The sequence below is a fragment of the Tinamus guttatus genome, unplaced genomic scaffold (assembly GCF_059628265.1).
Source record: "Tinamus guttatus ecotype Peru unplaced genomic scaffold, ASM5962826v1 Tinamus_guttatus_pri_ptg000004l, whole genome shotgun sequence".
Lineage (NCBI taxonomy): Eukaryota > Metazoa > Chordata > Aves > Tinamiformes > Tinamidae > Tinamus > Tinamus guttatus.
The window spans coordinates 9049947-9073140 of record NW_028288538.1 but is presented as its reverse complement, the minus strand read 5'-3'; the positions used below and the strand labels follow the sequence as shown (position 1 = coordinate 9073140).

The window sequence follows — 23194 nt, the reverse complement described above, 5'->3', positions numbered from 1 at the left end:
TCTCTTTGCTTGACAGTTCACGAGAGTGCACAGAGCCTTGAACCAGACCTGGAGGACTGGTCAGATAAACGCTGAGCAAATACATGGAAAGAAACAGTTTTTATAGGCCTGAAATAAATCCTCTGCCCTGCTGTAAGAGAAGGGAGGAAAAAATCCCAACTGGCCCGTATGCGAAACAGTAAATGGGTCCACCATGGCCCACATGGAAAAATAAATAAAACCTGCTGAATTGGATTCAGCTCAGGAATGTGGCTCCTTTATTTTGATCCTGGGGATTAGCTCCCAGTCTTACCATAGCAGGGAGTCTGATCTTGCTCTCCTTAAAATCCAAAATCTAAACCCACATTAACACCATAGAAACAGGATCAAACCTTGCCATCGCAAGTAAAAGCAGTCCAGGAGCTTAATCAGCAAGTGCTGTGTGTAGTGTGTGCGTGTTTGTGTGCGTACACGTGTGTGTGCTGGGAGAGTCCCAGGTACGGACAGGAGGCCCCTGGCAGCCAGGAGCAGGAGGAGCTGCATCCCTTGGGAATCCATGAAGGGGTCTCTGCATCACGGCACGGAGACAGTACCTCACGTCTGTGTTTTGCAGTTTTTGATGTGACCTCTAGAGCCAGATTTTATAGTCTAGTGTTCCTGCAAGTTTTGTGTGATTTTTTTCAGCTAATTTGTTTTCAGTTTTAGATAAGGCCAGCAATTAACTTGCAAAGACATTTAGCTAGGTTATGCAAAAGAAAAAGAAAAAAAAGGAAATTCTAAGTATGGATTTTCAGGTGGAAACTCTCCCCATGTCTATATAAGGCTTCAGTGCTTGTATCGTTGCAGATCGTAATGATTTGATGGAAAAATACAGCCTGATGGAGACTTGTTATCCTTAAAGAATATGAGTTATATGATTTCCACTGAGAAGCACGGGCCTTTTGAATATTTAGTTTTGGAAGTACACCTGGATAATTCTAAATTCGTATTAAGTAAAGCTGTTGTAAGACAAATGTGAAGGAATCCCTTAGGTCAGCTCTATCCCATCCTCTTCCAGTTCCCCATCTCCATTCAGAATTCCAAGAATCTCACTTTCATTTTTATCCTGTAAATTACTTCCTCTTTTGGAAAGACTGCCTGAGGATGATCATCTCCGCCAGGTTACAAGCATCTCCTGCTGTCGGCTTTCGTGGCTCTGCTGTGGGCCTGCAGAGGCGGAACCTTGTTTTCCTGGGAGCCTCATCTCCTCTAATACAAATAAAACGCTTGCTGGTAATATTTTCTCCACCACAGAGAAACAGCAAATTTAGCACCCCCGTGAGACTTTTGGACCATACTGGAGAGTGCCTCGGTGAGGGTGGAACGTCTGCAGCGCCGCTAAAGGAATGCGAAGCATCCGGGCAGGGGAGCTGGAGCCGGCCGAGGCGAGCGGTGCTCGTGAGGTGGAGGAAGCGCGGCCGGGGCGCCCCGGTGTGCTCAGGAGAAGCCTCGCGCGTGGCCTCTCCGCTAGGTGCCGAGCGCCCTTGGATCCGCCTCGGAACAGCGGCCGCGGGGACTGGGAGCGCTCGCTGGGCGGTTGTGGAGCAGGGGTGCAATCCCTGACCAGGTGGGGACACGTGGGCCCCTCAAACCCACTTTTGCTCGAGTGCTGTAGAGCACATGCAAATTCAGTAGTTATTTCCTTACTTTAAAGATACACATGTCCATTACCTTCTGGCTATCTTTAGCAATTCTCCTGATGAAAAACCAAGATGCAAGAAGATATTAAGTGGTTCAGTAGTTAATGCTTTTTCCAGGGCTCCTTAGCTGTATGATTGTTCTTACTGTAGTATTTTGCACTCTGGTGGAATACCCAAGTATGAAATTAATAAAGATCATATTTTATTACATCCAAAATAAATTGTTATATTTAAATGACCTTCCTAGAAACTGGCGATATAAAACCTGTAACATAAGAAGGTGTTTATTTCAGAAAAAATAATTGCAGCATTTGCTTGAAGTATCCTGAACATTTGGCAGAATGTCATACTTATGCTAAGGAGATGTAAACCAGAAGCTGATAATTTAGCATCTACTGTAAAAGGGTCTGGTTTAAAGTAGCAAGAAATAGTCTTCAACTACTTTTTAGTTAAAAACTAAACTCAAATATTCTTCCTCAAAGTATTATATGAGTAATTCTGGAGCAATGTATCACTGACCTTGAGCTAACATTATTTTCTGAACTTACAAGAATGAAATCCCTCTGCGCTAGCCCTTAGCATTAGCACAGGCATCTGAAAGAATGAAAATAATTGACTGCCACATTTCATTGTTTCCATAGGCTTTTGGCAAAATTGCTATTGTTTGCTGCGAGAAACCTACAGCATGCTTTTCTTAAAATGCTTGTGGTTTTGTGATTAATTTAGAGGATGTGATTTTCCTTTACAACGTCAGAGCGAAAAGCACAGCGTCCTTGGTCACGCGATGGGAAGGCTGATGGTTAGATAGCATTTGGTCAACTTAGAAGCCTTATTGGCTTTCCGTGGATTTCCTCAGCCACAGTTGTGTTGCTGGAAATTTCTGAAGGCTCCCTGTTAAGACACAGATTTCATGAGAAGCAAGAAGAGCCCTTCCCTGTGTCCATTGCCACAGTGTGTGATTTGGTGGTATCTGGAAGGCCGTGCAAGTCCCTGGCTTCCTGCTGTACGTTAGCTAAGAAAAAATCATGATTGGACCTGTTCCCCCGTGTTGCTGTGTCTCCTTGTAGGCCCCTGATGTGGGATCCTGTGTTAATTCCCCTGGGGAAGGCTCAGGGCTCACAGCGAGAGGCTCTGGGTGTGGGGACAGGCTTGTGGCCGGGCCCAGGTGGGGACCTTCCTCTGAGCCCTGGGTGCCATGACCCTTCTGGGCCCTGTGCCTGCCTGGTCCCGAGAGCGCTGCTTGCGGCGGCGTAAAACGCTCCAGTCTATTGATTTGACCGTTAACTCGGCTTGTTTGGGCAAATCATGGATTTCCTACTTTGGGAAATGGAAAATAACACATGGAAAATAATAACTTTCATCCTTGTAAAACGTACAGCAGTAAGTGTGTATTTTACGTAATCATTTGAAGCGGCCTTTTAGGCAGCCAAAAGCCATTTTGTATTGACATGTCCAACTTGGGGCTGGTTTGGTTTATGGTAAATTTTAATTTGGGGCCCTTACTGGAAGGAATGATCTTATACGGTAAGTTAGATGCAGATAGTGCTTTAATATATATTTAATAGCAAATATATATTTTCTCTTAACTGGTCTGTAATTGGTTCAGGGTTAGTGTTAAGTAGATGATTTATTTCCTGTAAGTACTGCCACTTATTAAGGCTGTGACCTGCAGCAGGAAATGAGGTGTGGGCAACATGAGGCTGAACAGCTGTAGGGCTTGGTAAAGGGAAGTTCTAATGGGGAATCTACTTAGATTCCTTAAATCAGGTCAATGATTAGGAAATAAAGCTGGGACAACAAAGTAGAAATATGCTTCTAATACACTACTGAAATTTTGGCATGTTTATTTTCTTTAAAGCAGATAATTTTCCAATAATGAGCAAGATTTACAAGTCTACATGTAGTTCTTAATAGTGGCATAGTATAGCAAACAGACTCAGTATACTGTACTTTATAAAATAATGTGGTTATTTTTAACAGAAGAAAGTGCGGAACCTGTTAAATATTTTTGAGACACACTTGACAGTTTTCAGTCTAGCTGTGTGATGTGCAAATTCCCCGATGTTATATAACTTCTAAAATATTTCTTAAATTTTCCTAGGGGAAGAGACTGTGATTGCTGTACCGCATGGGAGTCGCAGTGTGAGAATTACGCTGAAAGGACCAGCACACCTTGGTATGAGTGAGCTGTTTCATGTATTTGCTACTGGGCAGCAGATAAAAACAACTGTATTTGACCCCTCCTAACTTTGGGAATTTGAGTAAGATCGTTATCTTAATTCCTCTTCCCATCTTTAAAACTCACCCTGGAGATACTCCTACAGAGCATTGGAAGTCTGCTTAGTAAAAAGAAATTGTATAAATAACTGTGATGTCTTATACAAGAATTACTTGGTTTAGATAAGAAATCTAAAATAAGGTCCTACACTCTCCAACATGCAAACAGTTCCATCAAAATTACTCCCTAAGTGTTATGTGTGGGTCTTGGATCAAAAGCACTTGGTATAACCCAGTGGTAGGTTTCTGTGGAAGACCAACATGGCTTTAGGCCCGTGGCTTTGGGAAGCCAGCAGTGAGAGTCAGTTCCCCCTGGATCTTACACAAGTTCTGTGATGCTGAAAGCCTGAGTGAGTGGGGACGTCTGTGAGCTTGGTCCTGCCAGGTGTTGGCCATGTTAGCCCTGATTCAGCCAAGCACTTAAATGCATGCTTACCAGTGAGTATGTAAATAGCTTAATTTAAATCAAGCCCTAGACCTGGCAGCCAGAAAGCAATGTAGTCAGCTTGAGCAACGGTATAGATGATCTGAGGTGAGGTAAACAAAATGAGTGAAATAATTCCCATCTAATATCTTACATTGCCATAAATTCATGTTCATTACATATGGTCTGTGAATAATAGCTTGCTATTTTGTCAGTCATTTGTTTCCTAATATTTTCTATGAGGTTGATGGTAATATGTTTTATTTCTTTATCACAGACCTGCTTTAGATACAGCATTTATCAATTCAATGACAAGCGAGACTGCCATGCCAAACAGTGAAATAAATGATTATTTAATGTTATTTCATTTTAAAAATATTTAATAGGGCAGCTAGAGGCCTCAGTCTGAATCATAAATAAAATGAATGAAAGATGTTATTTAATTTCAAAGAAAATATTGAACGATAATTGCATTGTAGGGCAGCTTCAGAATGACTGGTAGCTCCTAGATATAACATTGATAAAGTGAATTTGCAAAGCAGAACTTATCTTGATATAAATAATATTCATGTAAAACCATTGCAAGAGGTATATAAAGAAGTGATCCTGACAAGTTCAGGTCAAGACTCTTGTTTTCCTCCCCCATTTTGGTCTTCTTTAATTGCTTCTGCAGAAGGAAGTTGTTATTTTAGCTTCATATGAGGAAAAGTACTCGATTTGGTGGCTCCTGGGGGATTTCTGGAAAGCTCCTGAGGAATGCAGCAGCTCTCGCTAAGTACAGAGCGCTCCTGGCTTCCTACCCAGGGTGGCTCCGCGAAGAAGCTGTGGCTTGGCGTTACCTTTGCTAGCTAGGTCCTTAGCTGAAAGAGAATTGTGAAATGTCCCTTTAACCCCAGCACATCTGTTTCTAAATCTGTGAGGATTTAGATGTTTGTTACCTAAAATTTTTTAAATGACAAAGGTTAGAAACAAGTGAGAGCTGTTGGGAGGAAAAGAAAAAAACAAATAATCCCTTCCCTCTCCTTCCTCCTCTCAAAAAAATTGCATTGCATCATAGATCTGCAAGAGTTCTGGGTGTGCTTTGGGACAATTTGCTTGTCCTCTTTTCTGCTTTTTGTGTGGTTTTGGCTGTTGCATTTGACACTTGTGCTCAGAGCCAAGTGATCTTTGCCCCGCAGCTTCATTGATTTCAGGGGGAGTGCGCTGGTATAACTAACTGCCGACTTTCAGAAGCCATTAGGGGCTCCATTTGTCAGAGTCATTCCCCCTGATTCGTAAGGAAGTGAATCTAACAGGTAGGGCAGAGACTGCTTACTGGTGAATTTTGTGCTGCCTCCTCTTGCCAAAACACGGATGCTCTTTGCGTGCTGCTGCTTCAGCAGCAGGAGCAAATGCCCTCAGAGCACCACAGAGCATCTGGCTCTTTTCCCTTCATCCTGTACTGTTGGGTTTTTTTTTTTTTTTAATGTTTCATCCTTGGCTTTATGATATGCTCTTGTTCCAGGGGAGCACAGCTGCTGGATTCATCAAAAATGGAAATCTGGTTGGAGATGCAGCACATAACAGAGCTGCAACAAATGCTCTGAACGTTTTTTGACAGTTAACAGCTTAATGTTTTAGGAAATACTTCATTTATTTGTAGCTAGAAAGAATTGGGCTTTTTTTGTGTGTCTGTATGGATACTTGGAAACAGGCAACAGATACATCAAGACCATAGGTGTTCCATAGGTGTTTTTTGCACATAAGCTCCTTGTTCACTTTTGTGTACTTGAGTTCAGCAAATAATTCAATGGAAAAGAGCAAAACACTTGGTACCAAATTGGTTATGAATAAAATGCTTCACTGCTTTGTTTTTGCTTTTGATCTGGACTAAATTACAGCTTTTCTAGCAGTTGTTTTAAGAGTATTAGAATCAAAAGCAAGCCTGAAAGTTCCTTGAAAATAATCCTCCAGCAGAAGAAACAGGAAAACCAGAAGCTAATATTTTTACAAGTGGCTAATGCTAGATAACTGAGTTCATGAACTTAGGGAGGTTAAACTTCACTAAAAAGAAATGAAAATCTTTTTCCCTCTTTGTCATTCTTTTCCCCTTGCAGTGGTTTGCATTTCACAGAAAGTAGCTATACATCTAAACACTGCTTTTTTTTTTGACAATTACTAAGAAGAAACTATACACCCTGACCTAGGTGGTGAGACATGGACAGAAGGTTCCCTGTGCAACACTGTCCTACTCCTGCCTGCCACTGACAGGATGGGAAGCTCTTGCAAAGGGCCTTCAATCTACAGCTGGGCAAAGAAATTCTGTGGAGAAAGCAGATTTTCCATCATGGCAGGGGAAATAACAGAAAGTACTGGTTGTAGGTCTTTGGCACCAGAGCTTACCTAGCTAGGCACAAAACCAGGTGAGCACCCAATCCCACCTTTGGAGAATTCCCGGTCCCTATGACTGGACGCAGCTGGAGTTGTAAAGACCCCTCTCTTTTTTTAACTTAGGATCATGAAACTTACTCCTGAGGTCAAACTTCCTGTTTTTATCCCAGGATTGTAGGGCCCTGCAGGGGGGATACATGTTTGGTGGATTCTTTTCCAAACCTTTCCCACCAGACGATTGGTGAAACCTTTGCTCCTGGTTACTGCACTGAAATCCATCAAATTTTTCTTTGGGGATCTACTGCCTAGTAAGAATAAGCAGTTCACAATCTAACTCTCTACATGCACTGAGCTCTCCACATTCTAGTATTAACTATGGGACAATTCTAAATATATATTTTTGCAAATAGACATTTCCTGGAACTTGTTGGAAGGTTACTTGTAGATACTTCCAAATGGTTAGATATTAACCTGAAAAATAACAAATTACCTGCACATTAATAAAGTTATACTACAGAGTTGCATATGCTGGATCCTTGGCTTCTCTCTGGTTTGGAAGTCTGTGCTGACAAGCCCTGGATAAGACTCATCAGGAATATATTGCCTTTGAGGTTAACTGCTGGGCTGTGGAATAGCTCTTCATGTGTCTGTGTGACACACTTCTGGGAATAGCTGAGCAGTTGTTCTAAGCGTTGCTGACACCCCCTCCAGAGATACAGGCGGCGTCTGCCTCGCTAGACATTGCGAATAAGTAAATTCTTTGGATGCAGATCTAGTTTAGATCTAACATAAACATATGTCATCTCTCAGTGAGTTATCATACTGTTGGCTCCTGGACAGTATTATTTGTTTCTTCTTATAAAAAATCATATCTTTTTATTAAGAAAAGTAACATAGAAACTGTAAAATGAGGCAGGTCAGGTCGCCACATTAATGTCTAACATTTGTTTGCAACAGCACTTCTCCACTAGCAGTGATTTGCATTACTTGCCACTAAGTCGTATATTCCTGAGTATCCTATTGGCTTCTTGTGGACTTGGAGGTACTTAAGATATTTCCTGCTTCAGTTCTTATTCAAGCAATAAAGTGATAGAATAGCAGGCACCATATACTAGTACTTAGTGTTAACCAGTGTGGCTCTGGGGTCAAGCCCTCCAGCAGCTCTATCTGAGGACCACGAGTTTAGGATATTTAAAAGATTGTTTTGTAATGCAATAGAGAAAAAAAAATCCGTGAAAATGACAAACAAAAAATAGAGTAATCATTTAAGTATTTGTTGCTTTTTGTGCAATTTTTTTAGACATATTTGTTCCTAATGTTCCTAATTGTCTATCTATTTGGTCCTAATGGAAGTGCTTTGATAATTGGGGCACTTTGATTCCCAGATGTTTTTTATTGTGTATGTTTCTCTGGCAAAGTACATATGACTTACTGTTAGATTCCTGCCCAATGACCAAGGTACAGTTGTTTTCTGGAAACATATCTTTTAAATTTCTTCCTAGCCTTGTATGAGATCCTTGTTATGCTAAGGAGAATAGTGGGACCTAGTATTTAGAAACCTGGGTTAAAGCTGTAAGTGCCTTTTCAAGTATGTTTTTAATGAGTTGTTTTCTTTGGGAATGGCATGAGTCTTTTCATTGGACATGCTCCAGAATGGATTTGTATTTTAGAAGATCTTAATGAAGAAAATGCTAATGATGTTTCTGGACTGTAGCAGTCAGAGTATGTTTTCAGTGTGGATAGAGATGTACTTAACCTGAATTATATAACCTTATTTAGGTAACTCAATTTAAATACCAAAAAAAAAAGGTCAAATAGGGAGAAAAGAGAGTATTTCTACCTCAGTCTCATCAAAAGACTCCTTTTAGATAGACTTGAGCTCTTATGAGATCCCAGGGTTCAAAACCCAAGGTACTGTGGCTTTTCTGCTGTTTTAACCAGTTATGATAGTTAACCTGGATGAAAAATAGGCTGTATCTTAAAATTGTGACATTTCTCTATATATGACAGCCATTTTAATGACATTATTTAGGCCATAGGTGTGTGTCTAGCTTTCAGCCTCTGCCACACAAAGCTGATATTTTTTTCTTGCTTACTAACGGCAGTTCTCCGCGCGGTTGTGGGAGGCTGCTTCTCCAGGAGAAGATGCCCTGAAGGCAGCCGCAGTTGCACAGTCACAGTAACTCCTTCCATGATACAGACAGAACAGTAACTAAAACCTTTATTGTAAAATCCTATATGGCATTTACTGCAGTGAGTGACAGCACCTTCATTGCTAGATGGCCCTCAAAATCCTTTTCCTGCAAAATTGCAAGATTTTTACCTTAGCCTTCTAAAAACATAGTTCAAAATCCTCTATTTAAAAATGACATTTAGCATATATTTAACTTTACTTGTTCCTACAGAGTTTGTAAGGGACTACTGCTGGATTTAATTTCAGTAATAGGATTAAGAAATAAATACTTGATCCTGTTTTGTTGGGGTAAATGGCAAAACCCTGCGCCTCTTCCATGAAACAAGATTAGGTGCTATTTCATGAGATAAGCTAAGTTCTAGAATTTAGCAGCATTTTTAGATGCTTAACAAGCTATTTCTAACCCATCATCACAATGAGACTTACCTTGCAAAGTATCTTTTCCTTTTTTCAGCCTTGTCTTACACCATTTTTACATGAACTCATTATTCACGAAATTGTGACTAAAATTGTGTTGGCCCAAGTCATGTTACAGGCGATTTATGTACAACAGTCTTTACATGGCAGTGTCAGCATACTTCATTCATTACTCAAGATCTTGCTGCATTCTCCAGACTTTCTTGAAAGGAATCTGAAAAATGTGTATGAACCATTGGAAACACTTTGTGTGTGTGTGTGTGTGTGTGTGTATGGGCTCATGAGGAGCTAGGTTGAATTCTCCACTCGTTTCTGTTTGGGATATATTGGGAATTTTAATCCAGATTTCAGAGAGCTACTGAATTCACTGTGCTATCTGAACTGCAATTATTCTTCCTGAAAAGTCAAGGAATTTTATGTGCTTGTCAGCAATGTACTGTTCTTAAGAATTACTGTGGATTTAATTTTATCATGTAAGACATCTGATTTCAAATCACTTCAAAGAAAGACTTGCATACTCAGAATCTTAGACCTCTTTTTTTTTTTTTTTTAATTCTTCTTCAAATAAGTCTTCCACAGAGGAAAGTTTGTCCCTCCTTGTGACTGCTGTTGTTGTGTTCCATAAGTTGAGATAAATGGAAAATAAAGCAATACAAGGACATACAACTGGGCTGAAGGATCATAGTATGATCAAAACTGTGGGAGCTGGTTAAAATCCTGCTGAGCAGCGCCAGGGTGGCTATGCTGTTGCAGGACCCAAAAGTCAGCTGGGTCAGACCTAGTTTCTCTATACCTGGAAGATTAGCTAAGCCATACCTTATGTCCATACCACATAACTCAAATTACTGTAAGTTGGTGATAGAGCAATTTCAGTAAAAATCATTTTAATAATGTTTTTCCAGCTTAATTATAGCAATATATAGACCATACCTTTTTTATTTCTATTGCCCTGACAGACTGTAACCTGAGCAGTGCATTTCAGGTCATCTTGCTGTGCATGTGCAGTGTGCTGTGCAGAGAACAGAAATCCTTCTTTCCTTGTGATCATCTTTCTTCACTTTAAGCTGCTATAGCTCAGTCAGTTTGCTGGAAGTGAATCAGTCGTAAAATGTTAATTCTGTTGTCTGAAAGTCGTAATCTACTAGATTATTTTGTTTCCAAGGAATGCAGAATGGCAGAAAAAGTTTTTCACCTTCAGCTCTTCCAAGAAAATGGAATCCCATAGGCAGTGTTGCAGTTGCAGACCTCCTGGCCTTAATTTTTTTTTAAAAAAAAAACTATGAGGAATGCCCAGAATTAGGTTAATGACATCTGCAACAGGTAAAGTGATGAAGGTATTGAGAGGTGTGAAAACTGTGTTCTTGGAGGAAAAAAAAAAAATCTAAGAGGTTTCTCTGCTATGCAAGAATAGTGTGACCTGGCAGTTATTCGTGTGCTGACATGTCTTGTTAATTGTATGTGAACCTGTAATCTGAAGCGGTACTTATTCTGTGTGTTTTATTTAATGTGCCTAACCTGCTACTTCCCATAGCACAACGTTTGAGACTTTACTTTCTGACTTTCTTGAAAAGAAAGATATCTTGTTTAAGTTTATAAATTGTGTGTTTTCTCCCTAGTTATAGAGTCAAAGACATTACAAGGAGACAAGGGAGAGCACAGTTTCAATGCTCCTGGAACATTTGTCATAGAGAATACAACTGTTGAATTTCAGAAGAGTGCAGACAGGGAAATCATAAAGATCCAGGGACCTCTTGGAGCAGATTTCATTATCAAGGTGGGATGTACATATGTATAAGTCTACTAAGATACTGGAAGTATCAGCAATAGTGTAGGCAGCTGTCTATCAGCATGCAAAATTCTTTAGACAGCAAATAAGGAATCCTACATAAAGCCCAGGGATGATTTATATTAGTTTATAATTTATGTATCTAATCAAATTAAAATAAAAGCAGGTCAACCTCTTTGCTGCAGTGGAAAATAATGCAGAAATTTTATTGATCAAAAATGGCAGAGACTTTCATTTTTTAGCATTGCCGAAAGAGTAACAACGTGGCCCTGCGTTGGAGGGGTGTTAATCCAACTGAAGACTGCCACCTACTGAATCACACCATCACGTCCAGCAGTGCCCTCACATCTGCTGTAGACGTTGCTAATCCACCTACTGACCACGTCTAGCCCTTTTAGTTACTCTCATTCCCAGACCACATACCAGTGAGTTGCATCATATGTGCAGATATTTTTGTGTATAAATGAACCAAGAGCTGATTGTGCCAAAGGAGGGTAGTCATAGTTTTCTGTTAAAAATGACAGGTGTTTCAGTCTTACCAAACCACTTGTCTTTATTTTTCATGTTGTAGAAATAGACATTCAGCATTTTGCACATCTAAAAGTGTATGAGCAGTAGACCTGCCTGAATGTGAATCAGTGTGCTTACTTCAGATTTATATCTGCAGCAAATATTGAAAATTTGGCTGATGATGAGGTAAAGCAGAAGCTCTCAGTTAGGATCTTAGTCAAGGATAGATAATCAGAGACAGGCATTTTAATGTCTTGAATATTTTGGGAAAAGAGAAAGTGTGTGACTCCTTGAAACTTATACTTAGAGGTCTTAAGCTTGTTGTCATATTAATCTCTCTACTGTTACTATCTATGAATTATGTTATGAAATATCATAGACACTAAAATACAGTATACACATGCATTGTAATGGAAATTTCTTTAGACCAGGTACTCTGGCACAAAGGACAGCGTGGTTCAGTTCTTCTTCTATCAACCCATCAGTCATCAGTGGAGACAAACTGAGTTCTTCCCCTGCACCGTGACGTGTGGAGGAGGTGAGTGGTCGCAGTTCTCCGGGAGCGTTTACAGCTGAATATCAAAAGTGGCTGGTTACAAAACAGATGGTATAGGATTTGTGGTTCTTTTGCAAAAGTTCTTTGCTCAAGTTAGTTTTTCCTTCTCTCTTTATTGTTATTTCTTTGCTACGTGGAATTTATGGGACAGCTACTACAAACAGCTATGCCTGACTGACCCTAGACACTCGGTCCCAATGGCAGTGCTGCAGGGAGCCTGCTGCAGTTTCTGCTTTTGGCTCAGATGCTCTGGTTTATCCCATGGTTAGACAAAGAGCAGTTCAGCTGAGCTACTGCTTGTCCGGCCCAGCCATTTCTGGGCCTGTAAAAAGTGTGGCTTCATGCTGGGAGGAGATTTTGATATTGTAGAAAGCAATTTTAGCTCTGCCAGCATTACCTCGATCACCTGAAAATCACAGTGGGAGATCAGATAATAATACTAGTGTAGTGATTTTCCTGGAGAATTCAAAGACGTGGTTTAATTAGTTACTTGGGGCAGGAGTAGCAGGAGTTAGGGATGTTTAAAGTGTAAGAAATCTGAGGATCTTTTGACAGACCATCTGTTTTGGCACTTGTACTTCACTTTAATCTGAAATGCAGATAATATATATGTATAATATGCAGTCACAGGAAACTAACTTATAAGATAGTTGGCCCCCCGAAGTGTGATTCTTATTAGAAGTGTGAGTGGCAATATATATTCTCCGATCCTCACGCTGAATTTAAGAGTTTTTCCCTAACCTGCCTCACCTGGGAAGAAGTGTAGAGCATCACAGTTGTTATTGTGAGAATCACATGTAAACACTGAGTAACTCAGCCACAAAGGTGACTGTGTCCCCTTTTCAGTCAAATCTAGCCTTATTCAGACAAATACTGTGGTTTGAAAATTATGGTTATGTGTCAATTTCTTTGGGACTAGCCAATATTTTGAATGCCCTACTTAGGACTGCATATCCACAATATAAAACTATCACCAGAGCTTGACACTCAGGGAACTCTGAGAGAGAGGCCAGTAACTGAAAGAAGCACAGAAACGAAGCTACTTGTGAAAGTGATAGTGTTAAGAATGGCATATTCATGAGCTGGGAAGCAGTATGGCAGCTGCCTGGTTTAAACCTGTTATCTTAAAGAAGATTTGGTCTCCGAATTTTTTGGCCTCTTCCACTGGTCCTAAAAGAAAAAGTTCCTCATAGCAGAGACTTGGAATCAGTGCAGCACCGTGTCTCACCGGCACGATCCTACGTGTGCTTGTGTAACCTCCGTGCACAGGAGTGGGGAGTATGGCAGAAAACAGTCAAGCCCAAATGAGCAAAAAAGTTAAAAGCTGCCTTGTTTGCAAGTGGCAAGGCTTAAAGGGGTCCCCTCGGTATTCCCAAGAACAGGGACATGCATGTCCTCAGCACTGGGACTGCTTAGTTCTTTGCAATTATCCCCTCATGCATGATGACACTTTGAATCAGCCAAGAGACACATAAGTAAAGCCATTGATATATGATGCTGAAGCGTTTTCAGTAGACACTGGCTCTTATGCTGTTAGTTTATTGACTCCATTTGGATTTTCATTCTTGTGGTTTCAACCTTTTTTTTTTTTTCCTTCACATACCAGAACATCCTTCTCCTCTCCTCAGTTTAAGTCCAAGTCAGCTCTTCTCAATGAGTCTTTTTTTCTTAGCCAAAAATCAAGCTAGTGTTTTATAAAACTCAGATCCTTTCAGTGGTTTATGAAACTCAGATCTGTCCTCTTAACCAGCCTTTCCACAAAGATTTTTTTTTTTTTTTGCATCAAGTAGTTACTTCAGGTTTTCTTTTGTTGGCTCTTCAACGAGAAACGTTCTTGAAAATATTTTTTCATTTTCTACAGTTTAACTTAGCAAAGTTTTTGGATCTCATCCTCATTTTTGTTGGCTTTCTGTTTTCAGTCCCTTTTTTTAGCATGCACAAGCATGCAATATAGCTCTCACTAATACCCATGGTGTTGGGTATAAGTGCTTGGAAGTGAGGAGTGGTTCTGCACTGGGCAACATGCAACACAGCCAGGACTTTGTAGGGTCCCCTCCATGACAAGCAAGATGTTATACTGTGTATATATGTGCATCATATAGAAACATGTATGTTTTTACTTGTCTTCTTAGAGCATTTTCAGACACCAGGGTCTCATCTAGCACAGCTTAACATCACTTCTAAATGCTAATTTGCCTTGCATGGAAGTCAGGTCCCGTATGGTTCTGTACAGCATTTCCTTCCTTAAAAGAAAAAGTAACACTGGAAATTGCCTAGATGGACAAAATATAATTTGAGAAGTGAAAGCTGTTTGCATTTATCCCTCTTTTACCAGCGTTTAACTTGGCTTCTTCTTCAGGTTACCAGCTTAATTCTGCTGAATGTGTGGATATTCGTCTGAAGCGAGTCGTTCCTGATCACTATTGTCATTACTACCCAGAAAATAAGAAGCCAAAGCCCAAGCTAAAAGAATGCAATATGGATCCCTGCCCTTCTAGGTTTGTATGACAAGTATATGGTATCTTCAGTTACTAAGGAACATGCAATCATATTTATTTGTTTCTTTTCATCTTTAGAGTTGCTTATTCTTGGTTGATTATGGCATGAATTAAAGGCTGACATCTGGGTACCATTGCTAGTGGATTTGTGTAACCCCTTACTGATGTAGAGCAGGAGGAGATTTTTGTTTTACGTGGCTATGTTGCAAATATCATAGTGTCTTTGTGCAGGGACTAATTCTACTTAGATCTTCTGCTGAATGGTATGGCACTAGTGCCTGGGTTTGATTGGTGGTTTGAGGAGGACAGACTGTTTGCCTGCTTTTGGATTTATTGATGCTGCCATTCAGGTTTTCTCATTACAGACAAGCAATAGCTCCTTTTCTCACTCAACGTACAGTTTTTGCACATGGTATATCCTGGATTATTCATCTGCCTACCATAAAAATCTCCTTCTTCCACACTGTGGATTTGTCACTTTAATAATTAAGGTTTAGGAGGGGTTTTGTTTTTAAGGGATTTTTTTTATGTAACAAGATGAAAAAAAATCTAAGTAAATATACTTGTGGTACAAATACCCCAGGATATTATTGCCAAATTACAAAGGCTACAGTATACATAAATTGTATTGAATTGCACTATGGTATTTCAAACTAACTTTTGGATTGTCTGGTGAGGTTTCCTGGCTGTGCTCAAGTATCTTAAAATAACATCACAGTATCAAGTCCCAGAACCTCACATTAATATGCCAGCTGGCTGAGCTAGACTTAGAGGCAAGAAGAAAAGGAAACCCTCTCAATGGATTTCATTTCCTATAGCTAAACTGTCCATTTCCTTTCATTCCTGTTGAACATAATCGTTGATAGTGACCTCTAGCAGTTATAGATGTGCAGACTTTCGAGTTTTTTTTTTCCTGGAGAGTTGATCATTATATGGAGCAGTAAGAGTTCTGTTAGTCTTCATAGCAATAGGTGCCAAATGTTACAGAGCTGGAATGGGAAAATTAAAGAAAGGGTATAATTAACTTTTTCCTTGCATTTTCAGCCTATACAGTCAGGAAAAAAAAAGTGAAAATATTCCTAGATATAATACCGTATTTCTTAGTCTTTGAACTAAAGCTATACGTTCCATGCAGTTGGAGAAAACAGTACTAGAAGGGTCCTAAACACCATCCAGGACATAATCCTCTCCGTTTATTTCATTGCCATTCATCGTCCACAAACATATATATTACAGATATATGTTTGTAACTTTTTCTGTTAATAATGTTACATAGGCCTAAAGGATCACAGATTATAAAGTTATTTACTAAAGGGTTTTTCATTTCCTATTTTTAGGGGAATTAAGTGGGGAATTGTATAGTGAATGTATCTCTATTCAGAAAAAGTTGGAAGTATGAGTCACGTTTTTCCGCAGCAGCATCCTGTAATTGCTTACTTAAATACTTTTATGTGTGCATGCTTAATCTGCTCTACATCTTCGATATGTGAAATAACAACGCACTATTTATTTTGTTGACAGTGATGGATTTAAAGAAATCATGCCCTATGATCACTTCCAGCCACTTCCTCGGTATGTATTATCAGGATAGCTTGTGCGTCAGTGCTAACACAATTTTCACTGCAAATAGAGTATTTGAGTACAAAAATTGTGGAATATCATTTTCTGATTTCTGCTATTCAAGAAAGCAAGTTTCTAAAACAATCCTGTAAATGCTTTTGATTGATTTCATTGTGCTTGCAGTGCTTAGCTTAAGAAGAGGTTAATATTCTCTTCTTGAAAACAGAGATATGAAAAACTTCAGAAGTGTTATCCCCCTAAGCTTTCTGCCATACTGTTGAAGAACCTTTCAACATCTCCTTTAAAATGCATGTATGAATTATTTAATGATTTTCAGTTTGAAAATGTATGCAGTGAATATATCTATTTATACAAAAAGACCTCCCTGTTTTGCAACTCTGTGTTACAGAACTCTCTAGAAATTCTTATTCCCTTAAAAGATCATCTCCTTCTCATCTCATTATTTAGACCCACAGTCTAGTTATTGACACCAAAGCTGACTCAGCTCTGTAAAGATAATGAGTTGCATGAATATGTATTGCCTACAGTTAGGTCATCAGAGCACAAATTCCCATATTTCTTTTAACCTGTGTCAGTCACAGCAATGTAAACCTTCTGGAAGATTTAAATATTTTGTAAAGATGTTAGGACTTTAAAAGCGTTGAGCCAAATCTACTGTTAATGTCAAAAATTCTAGTTGATGGAGACAGATGAATATTTATCCCAGCTGAAGATCTGCAGTATTGTATCATGAATAATGTATATATTTTTCTAAAGAAGGAAATATATGGAGTAATAAGAATTAAATCAGACTTGCATGGTTCAGTGAAGCTACTGATAACAGCTGATGTACATGGTCAGAGTCGTCTATGTAACAATTTATGCTTCGTGTGGGTCTGCTGCCCTGTGATATACTTTGGCTTTCATACACAGATTGAGATTTTTTTCCCTCTGTGGCCTTATGCTGTAATGTTTCATAGTTATTCTGTTTCTCTCTTTGGTTTCTTCTGCCAATTCTACTGTCAGTTTCTTTGTGCTTCAGATCTCTTCTGGAACTCAGCACAATTTATTTACATCAGTATTTCATCTTCTGAACTGCTCGGAGCTTGGAGAGCAGTTAGAAGAGAAATTTAATCTCTCTCCTGTGTTTTACTGTGCTCAGCATGTTTGCATGACACTGTGGTGAGATAGATTATGTCTGTGATAAAGCTGTGGGCAGGTTCTCTTATTTCAAATGTTAGGAGCTGCAGACAAAGGCCCACCTCATTTCGACACCTCAGTGTGCGCTGCTGGAAGATACCATGGTCTTCCTGGTCTGTAAGAAGGCTGAGAAGGGGTCAGTGGTGGTACTGCCATGTAGAAAGGGAGATAAATAGGGCAAGCTGAGTCCTTTCAGCGGGGCGGGGGACACTTAAAGAATCATAACAGGGCTGTAAAAGCACCTTTTCCAACTGGAATTCCATGAGAGAAGACAGCAGCTGGAACAGTCAGTTCATATCTGAATCATGAGGTGATCGTGGTCCAGTCAGGACGCAAGTCTTGCTTCAGTGTAGTACAGTAGATGTTCTGTCACTCTTAGAGTAACTTGAAAGCATTACTCTGCATCAGTTCTGCTCAGGCTGTTTCCTCCTTTTCTTTCCGTTTTTCTTACCTGTTCACTTGCTAACCTGGGACTGCTCTTGCAAAGTGGGCAGAAAACCAAAGTGCTGGAGATAGGCTTGAGCAGAGCTGTCCAGGCTCCCTCACCCCGGCCACCGGTCACGCGTCGCACGGCTGCGTAACGCGAGCGCCGTGTGCGGGGCTGCTTCCCAGGCCCGGGGCACTTGCCACCGCTCCCCCCTTTGCACTAGGAAGTTGTGGGAAAGTCACGGTGTGCACCGCAAGAGCTTGAAAGAGTTCTCCTGTGGCTGGAGTTGTAAATGTCCCACTGAAATATTTTTACAGATGGAGAATTCTTTTGAAATAAATAGAAAAATTTCCCAGGATGAAAATTTTCTTTTAAAGCTTTTGGAATACCTCCATTTATTTCAGACTTGTTGGACTGTTGAGAATCCCTGGACAGCTGCGGGTTCTGGAAAGTATCTCCTTGACTGCTTGCCCAAGACCCCCCTTTCCCCAGTAGCCATAGACCTCACTCCATCTTGAAAATGCTTATGGGAGTATGGGATCTGGAGTATGTTTGAAACTGATGAGATAAAGAAAAACAACCATAAAACTTTATGCTATAAACACTTGCAAGGCTAGTATTACATACAGCACAGTGAAACTTGTATATAAATCCATGAGCTGCTAATTCATTGAAAAGTTAATTGCTCTTTAATTCCTGTTTTTTTTTTTGTTTTTAAGAAAATGAGTTAACACTGATCATTCATTCAACTCAAAGAAAATAGCGGCTAAGGCTCTTCAAGTGTGTTTTTCACTTGTGATAGGATAGCAGCGTGTAGTCAGCTAACTATATACTGCCTGATTTTGAGTAGATACCCAACAATTAACGCTCCATGGCTTGCTCTATTTCAGGCTCATTCTCTCCTCTGCTGAGCTTAAACATGATTAATATGTTTTTGTAGACTGTTTAATGAATCACTGAAAACAGGAAGTGTTCTTGACTTACCTACTAGATCGTAGAATGTGGGTAGTGATTACTTAATTTTATCTTTGATTTATAGGCCTCTGCTTCATTTGATCAGAGATTACGGCTGCCTTTATGATATTTAGGTTACTCTTGATGAGCTTGCTTTGGTGAAATATTGCAGGGCTGGCTGAGTCTACCATTCATACTATTCCTGTGTGTGCATATGATCATTTTGGAGCCACTGCAGTAGTAATCCAAATAAGTTTTAAACCAACATTGACCCTGATAAGCCATGAGATGTACTGCAGGACTCAGTATTTCCCAGGAGTTGGGTTCAATTAGAATGGGTGGTGGAGGGGAAGCTAGGTGAAGGGCAGGAAAAGTTGTGTGGGACAGACTGAAAGCTGAAGACAAATGCTGTGATAGATGTTCGTAATCTGCGTATATGGCAGGAGTGCAGCATTATTGAGGTCATTCTTTAGTAGCTGATTATAGTTCTTCGTTGAAAAGTGGTTGCTTAATTATACATTTATGGATGATGAAGAAATAAATGAAAGTTTGTGATGTGACCACCCGCCCTGCACTAACTCCCATGTGGTAGAGAACAACAGTTTGCCTCTTCACTGTGGTTAGCTGTAAGGTCCTGGGTTCATGCTGAAGACGTTCCTGTCCAGCAGGTTTGTTATGCCTCTCTTGGAGGCTTCTGCTCCACAGCTCTGCTGTTGGACAGGACTGTGTGAATTTTCCTTAATCTGGCTATCTCGAAATAAGACAGGTCAGCCAAAGCAGCTGATATGGGTATCAGCTGCTTTTTGCTTGAGGCAAGCTGGAAAGTGTGAATATGAATTTCTTCAACGGCATACTAGTGAAGGGGGCGAAACTCTCGTAGAACTGCGTGATGACCAGCCAAGCGTGGTACCTGTCACAGTGGGACCTGTTCATGGTCCCTGTGGTTGGCAGTTTGAACTGGCATGCCTGACTTTTTCAAAAGCAGCTATTAGAGTTCTCGTAAGACTTCTTCCATTGGTGGGCATTTTTAATGTTAATCTGCAGCGTGTGGACAGGGGTGAGCAACTATGGGTAGTAACATCTTCAGCACAGCACAGCCAGATCGGTCCTTGTCGTTGGGCCTCATATCATCTCAAGCACATATTGTTCCTGGTTTCTTATCATGGTAATAAGAGTAGAAGTAACCACGTAAATCAACTCTGAAAAACATGTTTTTTAGATGATTTAGACTATTTGCAAGTGAAGTCATACCAGTAGTCAAATTCACTGTATTTAATTTAGATTTTTTAAGACATTTGTATAAGAATTAGGTTTTCCATTATTTCAGGAAACTTGCTTAAATGTGTAGTTACACAGTCTTCTCATTTTGTGGGTGAATTCACACAATAATACAAAACAGTTCTGTAATTCTGTGTATTTATATTCAGTATGTGGCAATAATCCAGCAACAAAATATCAAATGGGTTAAATGATACCAAGGTTGGATTCAATATTTTGCACTTTTAATAGAGGTTAGTGGAATTTAAAAAAAAAGCCATATTTTTAATAAATGTGAGATCTTTTTTCCAGGTGGGAACATAACCCTTGGACTGCATGTTCGGTTTCCTGTGGAGGTGGTATTCAGAGAAGGAGTTTTGTATGTGTAGAGGAGACCATACATGGCGAGATACTGCAAGTGGAAGAATGGAAATGCATGTATGCCCCTAAGCCTAAAGTCATTCAAACCTGTAATCTGTTTGATTGTCCCAAATGGGTGGCTATGGAATGGTCTCAAGTAAGTTGAAAAGTAATTAAGATCTTTATTCTTTTTATTTGTGTGTTTGTTTGTTTGTTTTTCTTGTTCCCCTAAAGGGAGCCTTGTGTTACCATGTGCAGGGCCTTGAGAAAAAATAATTGCAAGCACAATTTGTAGAACTTACTAGGATTTTGTCTTAAGTAATTTGGCCTGGTAATCAGAAAAAAAAAAAAAAAAAAAGTGATCTGTGTAGAGAAGAGTGCATACAGAGGTATGTATGCCTGTTGAATTGCTGTTATACGGAGAGGAAAAATTAGAATCAGAGGTCAGGTCCCTTTGCAATCAGGTTGTTTGTCTCTCACTTTTTGATAAATGTAATCTTTCACTTCATATAATAGCTAAAGGCATGGCTGTCTAGGGGCTGACATATTTGCAAGGGTGATTTTCCAGCATTCTTCTTACCTTTCATTACAGTAACAAGAATACAGAGCCAATTTATCTTGGCTGCGGTTATCTGATCTAGTCAGATAGCTCAACACTTCTATAATTCCTTAGTTCATCCAAATGAGATCACTGACATACACTGAAGGAACTGCTCTTATGGCACGTCTGACCCAGCTTAAACTGAAAATGACCAAAAGCTGTGAGAGAGCATATTTTCAGCAGATAACCACCTTAGTTTGAGAGTGGAGCCAATCAGATAAGTTTTATTGAACTCGCAGAATCACTTTATTTCCCAAAATTTAGACATTTTTTCCAGCACTGGTCTTTTTTTCTATTCATGTAGCAATGCAGAGTTATATTCAATTCATGTTTATCTGATACCTGATAGAGTAATTAAAGTTGTACTTAGGGGCTTGCGCCAAAGCCTGCTTAAGTCAGTGGAAAGACTTCAGTGAGCATAAATCATCAATGCTTCTAACTTACTATTTAGAAATATTTGTAAATATAATATAAAAGGATCAGAGAAGGTTGTGCTGTCTCCTGTAGTGCACGGTGACCTGTGGCCGGGGCTTACGTTACCGCGTGGTGCTGTGTATTGACCACCGAGGACAGCATGTAGGTGGCTGCAATCCACAACTGAAACTACACATAAAAGAAGAGTGCATTGTGCCAGTACCATGTTACAAGCCAAGAGGTAATTAGAATTTAGTCTGGGTCTGTTATTGTTTTACTTTTTTGTTAACAGAATTAAAAGTCCCTGGTAACCTTTTTCAGAAATGTCAGAAGCTGGAATTTACTACGACTTATTCCAGTCTCGGCAAGAACTAGCGTCTTAATTATTGGTGCTAGGGAGAGTGTTCTGCTGATAGTCTTTGCTGATAACATGGCTATAACGCCATGTGGTGAACGTGCTAACCAAACCTATACAACTGTAGGAAAACCAAAAGTAATGAATTCAAGGTGGGGAGAAGGAACTGTTCAATAATGTGTGTGTTGTCACCTGGCATCTTGTTTGCTTTTGCATCTCACTAAATGTGTCAAGACTCTGAGTGGACTCCATCAGTTCGTTGAGCTATTGCATAACTAGGCTCCCTGTCTTTTCTCCATGTTTGTACGCTCAAAAAATCTCTAATACTTAATGATATAAATTGACAAGCACTCCTCAAAAGTGTTAGTAAAATGTAAATGTTCAGATGGAAAAGTGAAAGAAAAAAAAGATGAAGTAGAAAAGGAGTATGTCTTATTCCATTCTTGTACCTTGTTCATTTCTGTGCTGAGAAAAATTTGGGTTGGTTCTACTCTTTCTCTCAGTTTTTGTTTGAAAGGATGTATTTCGGACGTTCACAACTCTCCGTAAGACCTACATAGAAAAAGTGAAAAGTATCTCTAGACAAGTTCATATGTTTTTTGGGATGTTTTTAGAGAGTTCTTCAAATACAAAACTGTTCAGGGTTAAATGCTCTGCTGTTATTTAAACCATGCAGTAGACATTTTAAGGGCCTTCTGGGGTTTTACTTTGGATTGGAGGCACAGATGCTCAGCTGGCTTACAGTGCCCCAAGAAAGGTCATGATACAAATAGCGGGTGTAGAGACAAATAAAAGAAGCCTAGTGCTTACACCAAGACATGCAATGTAGTCTAATACAAACTGGCTGCATTTGGGGAAGGTGCAAGAGAGAGGTCAAAGATTAAATGGGAATGGTAATTGGATTGCTGGTACCCTCATGAAAAAGTAGTCTCAGGATTGAACTGCAGCATCATGAGGAGATTTCCTAAGAAATGTTTTACTATCCAGTGCAACTTTACTCACAATCAATAGGTCAAAGAGCAGTGTAAAGAATGAAGTTCTAATGTGAGTAATGCAAACATCTATGTATTTCTTTGAAGGAATTACTTATGCTTTTTTTTTTTTTTTTTTTTCCCCTCTTACCAGAAAAAAGTCCTGTGGAAGCAAAGTTGCCATGGTTTAAACAGGCACAAGAAATGGAAGAGACCAGAACAGTCTCTGAAGAGCCAACGTAAGTCTGTTGTCTTTTACAGTGAAGACACATTGCCAGCATATTTTGCAGATCATCTGGAAGGAGTGCTGCTATGCAGTTTGCTTTGACATTTGGCCCTCCTTGGAGATGAGTTTTGTTGTGAGCTGTTCCTAATTTTACATCTCAACAACTTTGCTTTTGGAGC

At 39.7% G+C, this 23194-nt stretch overlaps 1 protein-coding gene across 2 annotated transcripts in view; it reads left to right on the top strand.

The window, feature by feature from the left end:
• The window catches only part of ADAMTSL3 (ADAMTS like 3), a 176366-nt gene that overhangs the window by 107252 nt on the left and 45920 nt on the right, over positions 1–23194 (top strand). For both annotated transcript variants that reach the window (XR_015914404.1, XM_010213962.2), the window contains exons 7-14: positions 3760–3834; positions 10957–11114; positions 12063–12174; positions 14552–14690; positions 16212–16262; positions 20401–20605; positions 21557–21704; positions 22944–23028. Coding sequence is in view for 1 of the 2 variants with exons in the window: in XM_010213962.2 (XP_010212264.2) it covers positions 3760–3834; positions 10957–11114; positions 12063–12174; positions 14552–14690; positions 16212–16262; positions 20401–20605; positions 21557–21704; positions 22944–23028 (973 nt within the window). In the remaining variant the exon portion in view is untranslated. The remainder of the gene's footprint in view (positions 1–3759; positions 3835–10956; positions 11115–12062; positions 12175–14551; positions 14691–16211; positions 16263–20400; positions 20606–21556; positions 21705–22943; positions 23029–23194) is intronic.